The 15,077-nt window shown below is 44.4% G+C and overlaps 1 protein-coding gene across 2 annotated transcripts in view; it reads left to right on the plus strand.

The window, feature by feature from the left end:
- The first annotated feature begins 4,037 nt into the window (after nt 1-4,037).
- Nucleotides 4,038-15,077, plus strand: part of si:ch211-117c9.2 (solute carrier family 26 member 6) — a 15,682-nt gene continuing 4,642 nt past the window's right edge. The window contains exons 1-16 of one of the 2 annotated variants that reach the window (XM_031566536.2): nt 4,038-4,491; nt 6,253-6,392; nt 6,743-6,853; nt 7,040-7,221; nt 7,344-7,508; nt 7,823-7,975; nt 8,337-8,419; nt 9,960-10,107; nt 10,450-10,563; nt 11,137-11,214; nt 11,321-11,416; nt 11,761-11,867; nt 12,108-12,177; nt 13,628-13,720; nt 13,942-14,052; nt 14,853-15,077. The exon at nt 14,853-15,077 is cut by the window's right edge and continues 21 nt beyond it. In XM_031566536.2, the coding sequence (XP_031422396.1) occupies nt 4,349-4,491; nt 6,253-6,392; nt 6,743-6,853; nt 7,040-7,221; nt 7,344-7,508; nt 7,823-7,975; nt 8,337-8,419; nt 9,960-10,107; nt 10,450-10,563; nt 11,137-11,214; nt 11,321-11,416; nt 11,761-11,867; nt 12,108-12,177; nt 13,628-13,720; nt 13,942-14,052; nt 14,853-15,077 (2,019 nt within the window). In that variant the 5' untranslated portion in view covers nt 4,038-4,348. The remainder of the gene's footprint in view (nt 4,492-6,252; nt 6,393-6,742; nt 6,854-7,039; nt 7,222-7,343; nt 7,509-7,822; nt 7,976-8,336; nt 8,420-9,959; nt 10,108-10,449; nt 10,564-11,136; nt 11,215-11,320; nt 11,417-11,760; nt 11,868-12,107; nt 12,178-13,627; nt 13,721-13,941; nt 14,053-14,852) is intronic. The other variant, XM_031566537.2, reaches the window with a different exon arrangement.

Raw genomic sequence — 15,077 nt, forward strand, 5'->3', positions numbered from 1 at the left:
ATGACACTGGAGATTCTAAGGCCTATGACCTACGTTGATCCCAAAGCTCCTGTTCCGTTTAAGTGGGAATGTAAGTTTTAGCCTATACTTGACTGACTGTTCCAGAACATTTCATAAATGCAGCCCAGGACGACCTATGATAATGATTTTCTGTTGTAGGACAAGTGAAAAATAATGTTTCTGTGTATTCCTGTGCATTCCGTTTATTAAATGTGGTGGTTCACATTATATAATAATAATAATTCATTTTATTTGTAACGCACTCTTCATTCAGAAGAATCTCAGAGTGCCAACATCTTAGAAACTAACTATAATAATACAATAAAATAAAAATTAGTTAACATAAGCATAATAGAAATGCCTTCCTGAATAAAAATGTTTTTAGTCTAGCTTTAAAGGAGTCCAGCGTCTGCGTTGCCCTTAGGTGGTCAGGGAGGCTGTTCCATAAGCGTGGCGCTGCCGAGCAAAAGGCCCGGTGGTGGTGCGGAGCTTGGTTTTGGGGATGCGGAGGAGCGAGCTGTTTGAAGACCTGAGGGTGCAGGTGGAGGTTTGGGGAGTAATTCATTCTTGCAGGTAGGGAGGTGCATGTATGGGTGAGTATAAGGACTTTGTAGTCAATCCGGAAAGAGACAGGGAGCCAGTGTAGTGAGTGTAATATTGGTGTTATGTGCTCATATTTCCGGACCTTAATCAGGATCCTTGCAGCGCTGTTTTGGATGTATTGCAGCTTCTGGATGTTCTTGCCAGTGATCCCATAGAAAAGCGAATTACAATAGTCCAGTCTTGAGGAGATAAAGGCGTGTACAAGCTTCTTTGCATCTGATAGGGTTAAAGTGGGGCGGAGTTTGGAGATGTTTCTTAGATGATAAAAGGAGGTTTTGTACAGGTGTTTTATATGGTCATTAAAGGTCAGGTGAGGGTCAAACCTAAAGCCGAGATTAGTGACTGTGGAGGAGAGGGGGATGACCTGGCTGTCGAAGGTGAGATGAGTTAAGGAGGATGACTGAACCTGGTGTGGAGTGTCAACAAGAAGGGCTTGGGCTTAATTACAACCCATTACCTTCAGTACCTAATATAACTGATGTCCATGCTTAGTTTAAGTTAGCTATTGACTGGCATTATCTTATGAGAGACCCTGGAGGCAAAGTCATATTCATTAGTTAACATAAACTCCACACGCTGGCATTTGATATCACTCTAAATTTAGTAATACCAAAAGTTTGTTCATGGTAATGCATTAACTTATGTTAAACCAATCTTAATGTAAAGCAATACCAAAGTAATGCAACATTTGAATATAATCTACACACAATGCTTGAGGGATATTCGATGTGAAAATGTTTCCTGATACAATAAGCTCACGTTGACTGAATTGTGTGGGGTGTGTTAATGTGTGACGGAAGGGCGCGTGGAAGAACATGTATTTTGAGGCACAGGAGTTCCAGACGTACTCTAGTTATCCAGTAGAACACTCCTTTAGAGTTTCCCCCCCTTATATGGCCAAGCAGTGGCATCTATTTGGCCAGAGTCGGCATGCATACACATGCACGCACAAACACGCACACACACATGCACACACACACACACATGCACACACACACACACATGCACATACACACACATTCACACACATACACATTCACACACACACATGCACACACATGCACAAACACACATTCACACACACCAACACAAATCCAGGTAATTACTCAAAAACAAGCACAAACTCAGCTATCTCCTGCAAACAACCTAAGATGGCCCCACTGGTTGTTCATAAGTCAGCGAGCAGGAATTACAACTGCTGGTTTGCACTCCTGTTAATGTGTGCCAGCAGAAGAGGAAGTGTGTATTTGTGGAGGTGTGTGTGTGTTTGTGTGTATGTCTGTGTGTGTGTGTCTGTGTGTGAGTGTGTGTGTGAAAGTACATAAGTATTAGCAGCAGAAAGTATTAATGTAAAAGTACTGCTTGGTCCCTCTGACTGATATATTATTATATATGACATAATTGGGTTGTTAATACTGAAGCGTCGGTGTGTAAGCAGCATGTTACTGTTGTAGCTGCTGGCAGTGTAGCTAGTGAGAACTACGTCATATACAGTTTCATGTACAGGGACATACATCTGAGGGGTCGGGAGATGATTCATGGGAGAGGAAAGAGGAAAAACAAAGTTCTGATACAAAAATTGGTTTTCGGTTTTTGGACTTTTTTTCCCCTAATCTTTGATTTTTGTTGAGATATTGGATCATTTGAATATTTATTGAAATGAAACCATGTGAAGTTTAGAGAGAAAAATCACAATTGCTGGTGGTGGGGCTGTTAACAACCCATAGACCATCTGAAATGTGACCCCGACTACACACTGCGTTTTGTAAGACGTTAGTTACTACCGCCTCACAAACTGTGAGATTTTGATAGAACGTGTGAGAGAATTGGATAGTGAGTGAGAGAGAGTTTGATATTGTGTGAGAGGGTTTGAACATTAAGTTAGAATTGTCCGTTTCTTTATAATTTAGCAGTTCATATGTAATCCAACAAACCTTGTATTTTATTTAGTTTGTGTGTGTGTGTATTTGGTATTGGGGAATGGTGAGGGTGAAGGACTTTGTAACCAATTCTCACACAATCAATAAAATCAATTGGTTGAAGGGTTGTCTGAGATCTTAAGTAGAAATGATTTCTGGTTGCTGACCTTGATAGATTTATCATTGTGACTTTTACAAGTGACACAATAAATGAAGAGAAAAGACAATGATGGCTTATGTAACTACATATAAACTGCAATAAAGCAAATAGAATGAAATGGAGGAGATAGGTGTGTGCAGACAAACTAGAGCACCGAAGATAAGAAAAAGACACGCTTCTTCAGCATACACCATCACACTCCTTTCCCATCTCCTGGCTTTGGTCATTCCCACCCATTGCCCCAGATCCCTCAGCTAGGGTGACCCCTATGTGATGCATATGACAGTACTTTTCCACAAAATCCTCCAATGACTGGTCCCACTGGCGTGCACTCTTGCACATCGTCACCTACTCCCACACCATGCTCCTTGACCCACACTGACCCCCTAAGCCAAACGCAGTGAGAGAGGAAGCGGCGTCAGCAACTAAGCCTCACTACATGAACCTCTGCTGCTCTGGTGTTGTGGACAAGAGACTGGTCATCATTAGCTTCTGGGGTAGGCTGTGTGGATGTGAACTTCCTCCAATGGAAGTCAAAAAGGACAGTGCCAAAACGTGGGTTTTTTGCAGAACTGCATGGTTTTGATTTGGATTTTCATTCATCCCTGGTGACATTCCTCATCACAGTTCATATGGACTTTGGAACAAGCTAAGATAAGATAAGATAAGATAAGATAAACTTTTATTAAACCCGTTAGGTGTAATAGCAGCAAGATTTTTGAAGTGAATAGGACAACAGGAATAGGAACTAAACATACACATATTTACAAAAAAATAGAAACCGTCCAGCTTCCTCTGCCTTCTCTCCTCCGCAACCGCCTCCAGACCATCCAGCTAGGAGTTGGGGGGCGAGCTCCTTGGTCTCTCCGACGCTGAGCTGGAGGCGATCGGTACCACACCGCCCCACAAAACCCAATGTGGACACTGTGTTCTTTTTTTGGTTGAAGACAAAACCATTTGAAGTTTAAAGGTCTTGCCCTCACCCTGTAATCACACCCGTGTCTTCAAGACATTCAGGCCAATAAAACCTGAATCCTCAGCCAAAGAAGAAAAAATAATGTTTTTTGACAGTGCAAAGCTTCAGTGGGTGGGAGTCATAAAGACATAATGAAACAACTGCACTGTGACACTCGTAAATGTAGGTAGTAAAAACTTGTGTGCGTGTGCGTGTGCGTGTGCGTGTGCGTGTGCGTGTGCATGTGTGCATGTGTGCATGTGTGTGTGTCTGGGAGGAGGAGAGATAGACAGATTAAAGGAGAATGTTTACACTGTTTGGCACCTGTGCTTTCCCAAGGTTAATCCAGGGGCCCTGTCTTGTACACTGTGTGTCCCTCCCTAATGTGAGTGTGTGTTGCACCATGTAGGGGGTGTGTGATAGCTTGAGAAGGCGTGGTGGGGTTCCTCTGATAAAGAGAGGTGCCCGGGTGCTGTTCTGCCATTCTATCATGTTATTCTCTGTTAGAACCACATCAGACACTGTTGACAACTTTCTGGATTTATTTGCCACAACATAACCAACTGTGATAAGCCTCTCTCAGTATTTGCTGCTTGTTTTGTTGGACCAAAAAAAAAACATTTTTTTCAGTATTCGAGTGTGTCCTTTTCACCCACAAGTGATAGCTATTGACTTTGGATCTGGTGACTGGTTTGAGGCAAAGGAAGACAGATGAGAATGGGGGTGTTTGAGCCCAAGAGGGAGTTCAGTGTGGACAGGAGCATACTGGACGAGCTCAGCCTGGACGAGGTGGCCCGAAAGCGGACCTGCACCCGAGGGCCCTCCCTGAAGAAGCGTCTGCGTGAGTCAGTGCGGTAAGAAGCCCCACATTCATTATAGTGATCCAGTTGTTTTATCTAATGTAATTTGTTTTATGTAGAACAGACTTCAAGAGTCTCTCTGTAGAGATGTTTCAGTGCAACCTTAAAGTACTTTGTTGAAAAAAATACAATGTAATAAAAAAATACAATATAAGGCAATGTAAAACATTGTAAGACTTAGAGGCCATGACTTAGTACTAACGTTGTGAAAACAATGCCAAGGTTAGGGATTACTATTACCACGAATGATTACACTGAAGTCAATCCACTGCATTTCTGAGAGTTGTGGATGCTTTGCGGGTGTGCGTTTGAGGATGATATCTGTCTTTTACCAACAAACAAAAAGTAAATAAAATCATATATAAGTAGTTTAATAAATACAGATCATGTAACATTTCCACTCAATGATGCAGTTTTGTAAGTTACTTGTTTTGGTGCTACATAAATAAAATTAAATTGAATATTCAAAACCTGCTGAGTATGACCTGCATTAGATGGACAGATACAGTGAGCTTGTGGCATCTGGTGGGATTCCCACCCCTTCGTCCATTGCATTAGAAACGCTTTTAGACTTTTTTTTTCTTTCATTTTTAATTGAAGTTTGAACTGAATGATGTGAGGTCATCTTTTGCTGTATGAGAGACTGTATGTGTGTTGTATGTGTGTCTTTCCAATGAATGTAGTGATGAGTCTTAGTTTGGCCAAAGGATAACCCAACTAGGGTTAATATCATTCAGAGGAGGAAGTGTGTTCCTTGAATCTTTCCAGGGGAGTGTTAGCGTCAGTGTGATATCTGTCTGTGGGTGTGTGTGTGTGTGTGTGTGTTTCTTTGGGGTTGCGGTCATTCAGGTGTAGCTTTATGTTAGCGTCAGTGTGATATCTGTCTGTGTGTGTGTGTGTGTGTGTGTGTGTGTGTGTGTGTTTGGGGTTGCAGTCATTCAGGTGTAGCTTTGTGTCCTTTTGAGTCTCAAAGTACAAAGTTCACTTTTCTGTGCATCAGCTCATTTTAGCAATGTTCATTGTCAAAAAATTAACAGACCCACATCCTCTTACGCACGTACTCTTACACAACTCTACAAACACGTGGTCTTTATTCATATAATAATATCAGCATTTCATCTAAATGGTGGTTCTAAGAGGCTGGGACTGTGTAAGCTGTTGAGGGCCTGGATAGAACACAGACATGACTTGCACCAAACACACATATGCAAGGATAAGGGTCTATGATGTTTGCATACCTTGCTGATATGGTCCTCCTGGTCTGCACACATGGCCTGAGGCGGCCTTGGAATTCCCTAAATTCTCCAGTTGGTGTGCAGCATTCCAAGTGAACCATTTCTCTCCTTCCTTTCGCACTCTCCCTAGCGCTGTTACTTTTACTCATCCCTCTTCACCTTCCTCTACTAGAACTCTGATCATCCTCCACTCTTCACCTTTGTCCTCCTATCTTCTCCCACCCCCCTCTGCTTACCCATCATCATCTCTCTTATTACCTGTTTCACCTTTTTCACCCTCCTCCACCTTTCCCACTCTCTCATCCTTGCATCTTATTCTCTCCACTACCGTTGTCTTTCATCCTTCTTTCTCTTTTCCTCTCCAACTCACTTACTCATCATCCTCTCTCTCATTTGTTACTTCTTCTCCCACCCCCCTCCACCTCCATCATTTCTCTCTCTCCTCCTTGTCCTCTTCCCTGTCCTGATCTGTTTCTCCATTTTCGTCCCCCCCATCCATCTCTCTCCTCCCTGGCCTCAGGTGTTCTCTGCCCAGGCTGAAGGGCTGGCTTTTTTCCTGGCTCCCCGTCCTCTCCTGGCTGCCCCACTACAACATCCGTGAGAATGGCCTGGGGGACCTCATCGCCGGCATTAGCGTGGGAATCATGCACCTGCCGCAAGGTGAGCTTTCCCAGCACCCAAAACACTGCCTCTCCACTCACTGAAACCACCAGGGAGCATGGAGGAACCTGGTTAGCAAGTTAAGATAAGGTTACTTTGTGTGTTTGAATCTTCGCTTTTGTGAGATTTATCGTTATTCTGAAAACTTAACCAAGGGCCAATGATATCGTAAAGAACAAACAGAAAACAATTATGTCACCAACCATTAAAATTATCAAATAAATGTTTGACATAAAAAAAATATGTTGACTGATTATGGAATGCCAAAGTCTTTTCACTCTATTGAAAAGGTCTAAACTTTATGCAAGTGCCACTGACTGCACTGCATGCTGTGTCTGTTGTGTTTGCAGGGATGGCGTATGCTCTGCTGGCCTCGCTACCACCAGTCTATGGACTATACACGTCCTTCTACCCTGTACTCGTCTACTTCATTTTCGGTACCTCCAAACACATCTCCATAGGTGAGTAGTTGGGTTACAACTATGCAGACTATATTTTTATGTAAGATAGATGCTCTATATTTTCTGTCTTATCTGTACATTTTACATATCTTTTTATCCCTCTCTTGTGTGTGTGTGTGTGTGTGTGTGTGTGTGTGTGTATGTATGTCTGTATTTCTGTAATATCCATGCATATGCCCTGTGAAGGTACATTTGCTGTCATCAGCATCATGATTGGTAGCGTGGCTGAACGGTTAGCACCGGATGCTAACTTTATTGGTAATGTTACGAACGGGTCCTCTGAGGGTGTGGTCGTGGATATAGCAGCCAGAGATGCATACCGGGTGGAAATAGCCACATCAATCACCTTACTTAGTGGAATCTTTCAGGTGTGGTTCCAGTTGTCATTGAACATAACTTATTTATACTTTTGATTTAAGACATTGTCTGTCGTATTTGTTCTTCATTTTCACTGCTTTTCTCCCCCCCCCTCTCTCCCCCTATTCATTAGGTGTTGCTGGGGTTGGTGAGGTTTGGCTTTGTGGTGACGTATCTGTCGGAGCCTCTGGTCAGAGGCTACACGACAGGAGCAGCCACACATGTGGTCGTCTCTCAACTGAAGTACCTGTTTGGGATTAGCCCTGACCGCTATGGTGGGCCGCTGTCACAGATATATGTGAGTTTCATTCAGACAGGTGCTCTCTCAAACACACACACACACACACACACACACACACACACACACACACACACACACACACACACACAAACACACATTGGATTTATGCACACATCTAAACATCCAAATCCCCACAACATACTGCTCACAATAACGCTAAAAATATTGTTTATATTGTACTGAATTTAAACTAATCGTCAATCTATGCAGAACCAGCAAACCAACTCATTTTTCCTTCAGATGTCAATTAACAGCATTCATGCCTCCCCCTGCTGGATGTAAATAACATTGCAACCTTCCCTTCGTTGCAGATACTGTTAGACCTCTTCTATCGGCTACCTGGCACTAATATCGCCATTCTGGTGGTCAGTTTGGTGTCCCTGGCTGTCCTGATTACTGTCAAGGAGTTAAACTCCTATTACAGCAAAAAACTACCGCTTCCCATACCTATTGAGCTTATAGTGGTGAGTAGGTTACCTGATAACACTTGGGCAGGCTTATATGTTATATGGTTTTCTTGTTCTTTAACATGCTGAAATGGTGACCATGGGCCTTGATTCTTGGATTCTATTTTCCTGTACATTTCTCATTCTCCCTCTGATTTTTATGTGGGTATTTGCAATTGTCAATGAAGACCAGGAGAGGGCAGTCTTGTCCAAAATGTGGTTGCATTCACACCAGACATACACTTAGGAGGACCCCTGTACACATGTTAACATGAACTTATTTATTTTACATTGCAAATATGTACTATTAATCAATGTCATCTTCACTGACATGAAATGGAACATGAAAAACCTGATGGAGAGTGATTTTTGTTTCCAGATCATTGGAGCAACAGTGGTCTCCTATTATGGGAATCTCAATGAGATATATGATGTTCATGTGGTTGGGGAGATTCCAAGTGGGTAAGTTGCATACACTTCCACCATGTGTGTGTGTGTGTTCATGTGTGTGTGTGTGTGTGTGTGTGTGTGTGTGTGTGTGTGTGTGCATGTCATCAAGTCACATGAATACAAGTCATTTTGTGTGCATGTCATGGCCTTGAAGCTTCATAATCTGTGTCAAAGACATAACAGAAAGCACAGATAGCAGAGGTACAGGGCAAGACCAGAGGCGAGGCAGACTACTATACTGTGTCTGGCTGCTTTGAATTGCATTTCAGCTCCATTTCAGTTCTGATAGAGAAGCCATTGAGAGGGGGCATTAGAGGTCAGGGCTAGACTCCTCTGGAGCTGGAGCTGGAGCTTCCACCCTCATCTTATCCACTTATTGATTTGCTAGTGGAAGGTGCTTAGGTTAAGGCTTCCCTTTCTCCACTCTGCAGTACTTCCGGAGGGAAACATGCTTTCTAGCACCTGAAATCCATAAAAGATCTCTCGATCTCTTGTTCTATTATGACTCGTCTGATGTGAAGTTGTTTGACTAACACCACCGTCGCCATTTCATCTTTGAGGACTGCATTCCAGGCCGACCCCTTTTTCCACCAGCAAAAAGGAAATATTCGAATGCAGAACCTTTAGCTTTGCAGGCAGCCTGTGAGTGCTTTTGCAAGCGTGGGGAATTTCAGAGGGAGTATTACTGATGTTTGTGTATCATCATTAGAAGTGTCATTAAAAGAGATGGATGATTCAGCATGCATTGCAGGGCCATGCCCATGTCCCATCCAGAAATACCATTGAGAAAGTGACGGTCCTCAGGAAGTACATAGTGATATGAATGTATGCAATCTGGAACAAAAAAATCATAGTCATAGAAAATATTTCAAAATTGTTGCTAAACCCTTCTCTGGTGTGGTGGCTTTGAGAAATAACCATTGTCTTGTAATATAGAGAACAAAGGGTTTCTGTGGGCCAGGTGCTGACAGCTACTACGTTTCTACTTTTCACCTTGGCATCAATACAACCTTTATCTCGCTGACACTTCTGCCAGCAAAATAAGTCATTTTGATTCAGCGTCAGAACACCTCTGAATTTTAAACCATTGAGGATTACATTGCAGGGCTGCTGTACAGCATTTTGGTGCAAATAACACACAGCAAGTCAAGAGAAATAAAATAAAACAAAAGATAAAATGTCAATCCTGTTTCTAATACGGGTAGGCAGGTTGATGAGGCGACCTTAGTGAGAACAACACTCCACAACTGACCCCAATCAACCACAGGAAACCCCTTTAAACCATCAAATCCTATAAAACCCAAGGCGGAGAGGCAGCAACACCAGCAGGCCCCAAGCTAGAAGCCACCTCAGTGTGTAGCCACATTTTAACCTAGAACCTTAGGAATTCCACATGGGGTTTGGAACCCAGTTACCTGTAAACATTTCAACTGTCTGCTACATGTCTACCCAATAGCTAATAGCATTTTAGCATCAGATTTAGCGATGACCACACTTTCAGTTGAGTCATCTGTCAACCAGCAGTGCTCTGTTTCTGTCTCCTCCCTCTCAGCCTGGTGGCCCCACGCGTGCCCAACTTCACCCTGTTCCCCTCCCTGGTCGGAGAGGCCTTTGCCATAGCAGTGGTTGGCTACGCCATCAACATCTCCCTGGGCAAGACCTTTGGCCTTAAGCATGGCTATAAAGTAGACAGCAACCAGGTATTACTGGTGTCTCCGCGTCTATTTGCTTGAATGGACCTCTTGAGCAACATGTGAACGCACACACAAACCTGCACAGGCACACACACACTCGCGCACGCACACACCCACACAGACACTCAGACACACACACATGCACACATGCACGCACACACACACAGACACACACACTTGCACGCACACACACACACACACACACACACACACACACACACACACACACACACACACACACACACACACGCACACACACTCACACACACACACACAGACACACAGCCACACACCCACACGCCCACACAGCCTCACACATTGATCCTTGATCCTGCCTGTGTTTTTCAGGAGCTGGTAGCGTTGGGCCTCAGTAATTCGGTGGGGAGCTTCTTCCAGTGCTACTCTGTCACCTCCTCTTTGTCTCGCAGTCTGATCCAGGAGAGCACAGGGGGAAAGACCCAGGTGAAACACACACACACACACACACACACACACACGTAAATACACACACACACACACACACACACACACACACACACACACACACACACACACACACACACACACACACACACACACACACACACACACACACACACACACACACACACACACAATTACTAATCTATGTAATAAATGTTTAATGTTTATTAAATGTTTATTACAAGTGTAAATTAGTAATACAGGGTAATCTACTCTTCCAGAAAATGGATCATATTATAACTAGTGGCTATCATATGGAGGGCAGGGAGTGATGTTTACACACATATTCTACACATAACAGAGGGCAGGGAGTGATGTTACACACATATTCTACACATAATGGTGGGCAGGGAGTGATGTCTACACACATATTCTACACATAACAGAGGGCAGGGAGTGATGTTTACACACATATTCTACACATAATGGTGGGCAGGGAGTGATGTCTACACACATATTCTACACATAATGCCAAACTGCTTCAGCTCTACACATGCATGCACTCATATGCAGAGTCACACACACACATACTGATGCTTGTGTGTTTTTCAGGTGGCGGGGGCCATTTCTGCACTTATCGTGCTGGTCACTGTATTGAAGCTGGGCTCACTCTTCGAGGAACTACCCAAGGTACACTCTTCCTGCCCCCCCACATGCATCCTTCTCTCCACAGCACCCTGACTGTCACCAGATCAGCAGGCTGACTCTCATGTATCTATATGTCTCTTTGCTACAGGCTGTTCTTGCCACCATTGTGTTCGTGAATCTGAAGGGGATGTTTAAACAGTACATGGACATCCCCGCTTTGTGGAAGAGTAACAAAGTAGATCTGGTAAGGACAGCTCATTCAGTCCCTATCCTGCATGTTATCAAATCAAAACATTCTTATAACAAAACAACCCTGGCCAGAAACCCAGATTGAACCATACACTGTAACCTCTGTGCTCAGAAACGGCATACTGTTAAGTGTAGCTATCATACTCTTTGGTCTGCCCTTGAGAACCCTATTGAAAGAAGCAGGAATATATGCTATTGTAGTGTATGATTGCCAGTACACTAGCTTGCCTGTATGTCCATCGCTCTATGTCTGTGTATGTCTATGTGTATGTGTGTCTGTGTGTGTGTGTGTGTGTGTGTGTGTGTGTTCTCACTAACCTGCCTGTGTGTGTGCTGTAGCTGATATGGGTGGTGACATGCACCTGCACGATTCTGCTCAATTTGGATCTGGGTCTGGCCGCCTCCATCGCATTCAGCCTCCTCACTGTCATCTTTAGAACTCAGCTGTGAGTGGCTTTGTGTGTGTGTGTGTGTGTGTATGGGGGGGGGGGGGGGGGGGCTGTGTGTGCGCGCGTGTGTGTCTACATTTGTGAATGTGTGTTCGTGCGTGAGTGTCTACATCACTGTATCATTATGTGATTATGTCTGAAACACTCATGATGACCGATTGTCTCTCTCCATGTCTGTCTCTGTCTGTCCCTATCTGTCCCTATCTGTCCCTATCCCACTGTTCCTTTCTCTATCAGTCCTAGGTATTCTCTGCTTGGCTGGGTATCTGGGACAGAACTCTACCTGGACACAGAGGCATATGAGGAGGTAAAAGCCATCTATTTCTACCCCACAGAATATGCGGAATCATCAGGAAAGTCATTGTTATGGGGATATTATTGTAACATAATTATTTGCAAATGTGTGTGTGGAGTTGTGTGACGGTACCTCGATCCATGTGTGCATAATCAGATTTGTAAATGTATGAAACAATCTCTTAATGCGTACTGAGATTTGCAAGTGTATTGAGATTTGTGTATGTAGACAAATCTATAAATGTGTGCATAGATCTGTGAATGTGTAAAGAAATCTATAAATGTGTGCATAGGTCTGTGAATGTAGACTAATCTGTAAATGTGTGCACATTCACAGACCTATGCACACATTTATAGGTTAGTCTCAGATACACTTGCCACTCTCATTTCACATTTAAAGATGGTTTTACACGTTTGCAAATCTGATTAAGCACACACAGATTCTGAATGCACATTTGCAGGTTCTTGTGCACATTTTCTAATGTGATTATGCACACATGGACTGAGATACAGTTACTGTCATGGAATGTCTACGACACAGGGAATGCTGGGAGATAGAGTTTATTGGAACAAGCCAGAGCTTAGGGCACAGGGGAAAACACAAAACTAATGCAGGACACTATAGCAGAGAAGACAAGTCCAAAACGGGAAAAACACAGAAGATATTTAAATTAGGGAGAATTGAAACAATCACGTGAGGCCAGGGCTCTGCACGGAAACAAAGAGCACGAGAGAAACACGAAACTAAATACAAGAACTAGAACGACCTGAAAGTCGCCAAGTCAGGCTGTGGAAATCACCAAACAGGATTGAGGGAACAGGCTGTGGTGGTGACATGGAGATCACCAAACGGGAACGCGCGAACAAAGCGATCTGGAAATCGCAAAGTGGTGGAGAAACTCCGTCGGGAGCTGTAGTCCTAGGATTTAGGTCCTTGTTCGACAGGACAGTGAGGGAAGTGAGGAGTGTATATGGGGTGTGAAACAGGTACATGTGATTATGTGATCGGGTGAGAGCCAGGTGTGTGGGATCAGGTGAATGAGTGAAGTGCAGCTGAGTGCAATGAGGGGGTTGTGAATGGTGATGAAATGCAGCTGGGAGTGAGAATGTCAGGCTGTATCGGGTGTGTGAGTGTGCTGAAGGGGGCGTGGCCAGAGCAGGGTTCAGCACAGACGTGACCGCTACACACATTTGCAAATAATTCTGCTACAATAATATCCCCACAAATGTGTTTGTGCAATCTCTATGAGTGTGTATGTTTATAGTATGCATGTGCATGTGTGTGTACATATGTGTCTGTGTATTAGTGTGGGTGTGAAGTGTGTTTGATGTGCTTAGCTTTGTGTATGCCTGTATGTCTGCTTGTGAGAGTGTTTATTCGTTTTTGGCCCACGTGTGAATGTATTTCTGTCTTGGCTGTGCATGTGTGTTTACAGCTTGTGTGGTTCTGTGTGTGCGTGTAGGCCAAGGAGCTCCCAGGCATCACTATATTCCGCTCTTCCGTTACTCTGTATTACGCCAACGCTGATCTCTACAGGGAGGCCCTGGAGGAGAAGGTACCCCATCACTCACGCATTCCACATTCAGATCCATAAGAACGTGAGGCAGACAGGGAGGAACGATATGAATCTGCACATATTACAAGATTCTCATTATCATCCCATCTCCCTCTCTCTCTCTCTCTGCTTTCCTCCTTCTCTCCAACGCATGTCTGTCTCCCTCCCCCTCTCTCTCTCCCTCTCTCCTCCCTCTCTCTCGGTTGCTCCATCGCTCTCAGAGTGAGATCAATATCAATAAGCTGCTGAAACGGAAAAAGAAGCAGGCGGCAAAACAGAAACGTTTACAAGCCAAAGAGGAGAAGGCGGCCAAGAAAGAGAGAAAGAGAGAAGTGAGTGGGTCCACTGAAGCACACAGCACACACACTCACACACACACACACACACACACACACACACACACACACACACACACACTCGCACACACACACACACACACACACACACACACTCACACACTCACACACACTGCCTACGGACAACGATCAGCACACTCACATACTAACACACACAGGTCAGCATTTCTGTATGCTGCTCTTGAAATCTCTCCGTGAAGTGGAAACTATGTGGGGATGAGCGCATTATTGACCTCACTTCAGTCCGCTCCATCCATCGCCCGCCACTGAAGCAGGCCAGAGGCACTGCCTTGTGACCCATTAATGTGGCCAGCCCCACATTATGAGTTCCTATTCTGAGCAGTTATGCTGGGAAGGTGAGAGAAACAGTCCATCAGTAGCATCTGTGGGCAGGCACACACACTCACAGATAGTGGCCTCCACCCATAATGCGGTCGAGGCGATGAGGTTTGTATAGATGCTTTTAACCTGCGTTTGCATTCAAACACACCCCTAATGGAAGTGCACGGGGATGTAATCATGCTGCCACCCACTAGGATGTCTGTGATAACATGGAGTGTGTGTGTGTGTGTGTGTGTGTGTGTGTGTGTGTGTATGTTGGGGTGATAGAGGTGGTGTTGACTCAAACCATCAGAGATCAAATATTCAGTGGCACACACTTACATAACATGCTTGGTAAATCAAAGGTTCCTAAGCTCAGCTAACTTAAACAGAGTGCTGGCAGTAACCCAGGTGCCCTCTACCTGTTGCTAAGCAGTCTCATCACCATGTTACAGAACGGGGTGCTCAGCATCTCAGCCAATGAGACGCCTGGCTCAGTTCACCGGCGCGGCTCCAAAGCTGATCTACGCAAGGACTCCCAGTGCAGTAACGGCTGCGTGAACGAGGGCTTCGAGCGGGAGCCAGACGAGAAGACGGAGGACAGGGTGATGGAGGACGCGCAGAGCGGGAGACACTCCGTCATCCTGGACCTGTCCACTGTGAGCTTCGTCGACACAGTC

The sequence above is a fragment of the Clupea harengus genome, chromosome 4 (assembly GCF_900700415.2).
Source record: "Clupea harengus chromosome 4, Ch_v2.0.2, whole genome shotgun sequence".
NCBI lineage: Eukaryota > Metazoa > Chordata > Actinopteri > Clupeiformes > Clupeidae > Clupea > Clupea harengus.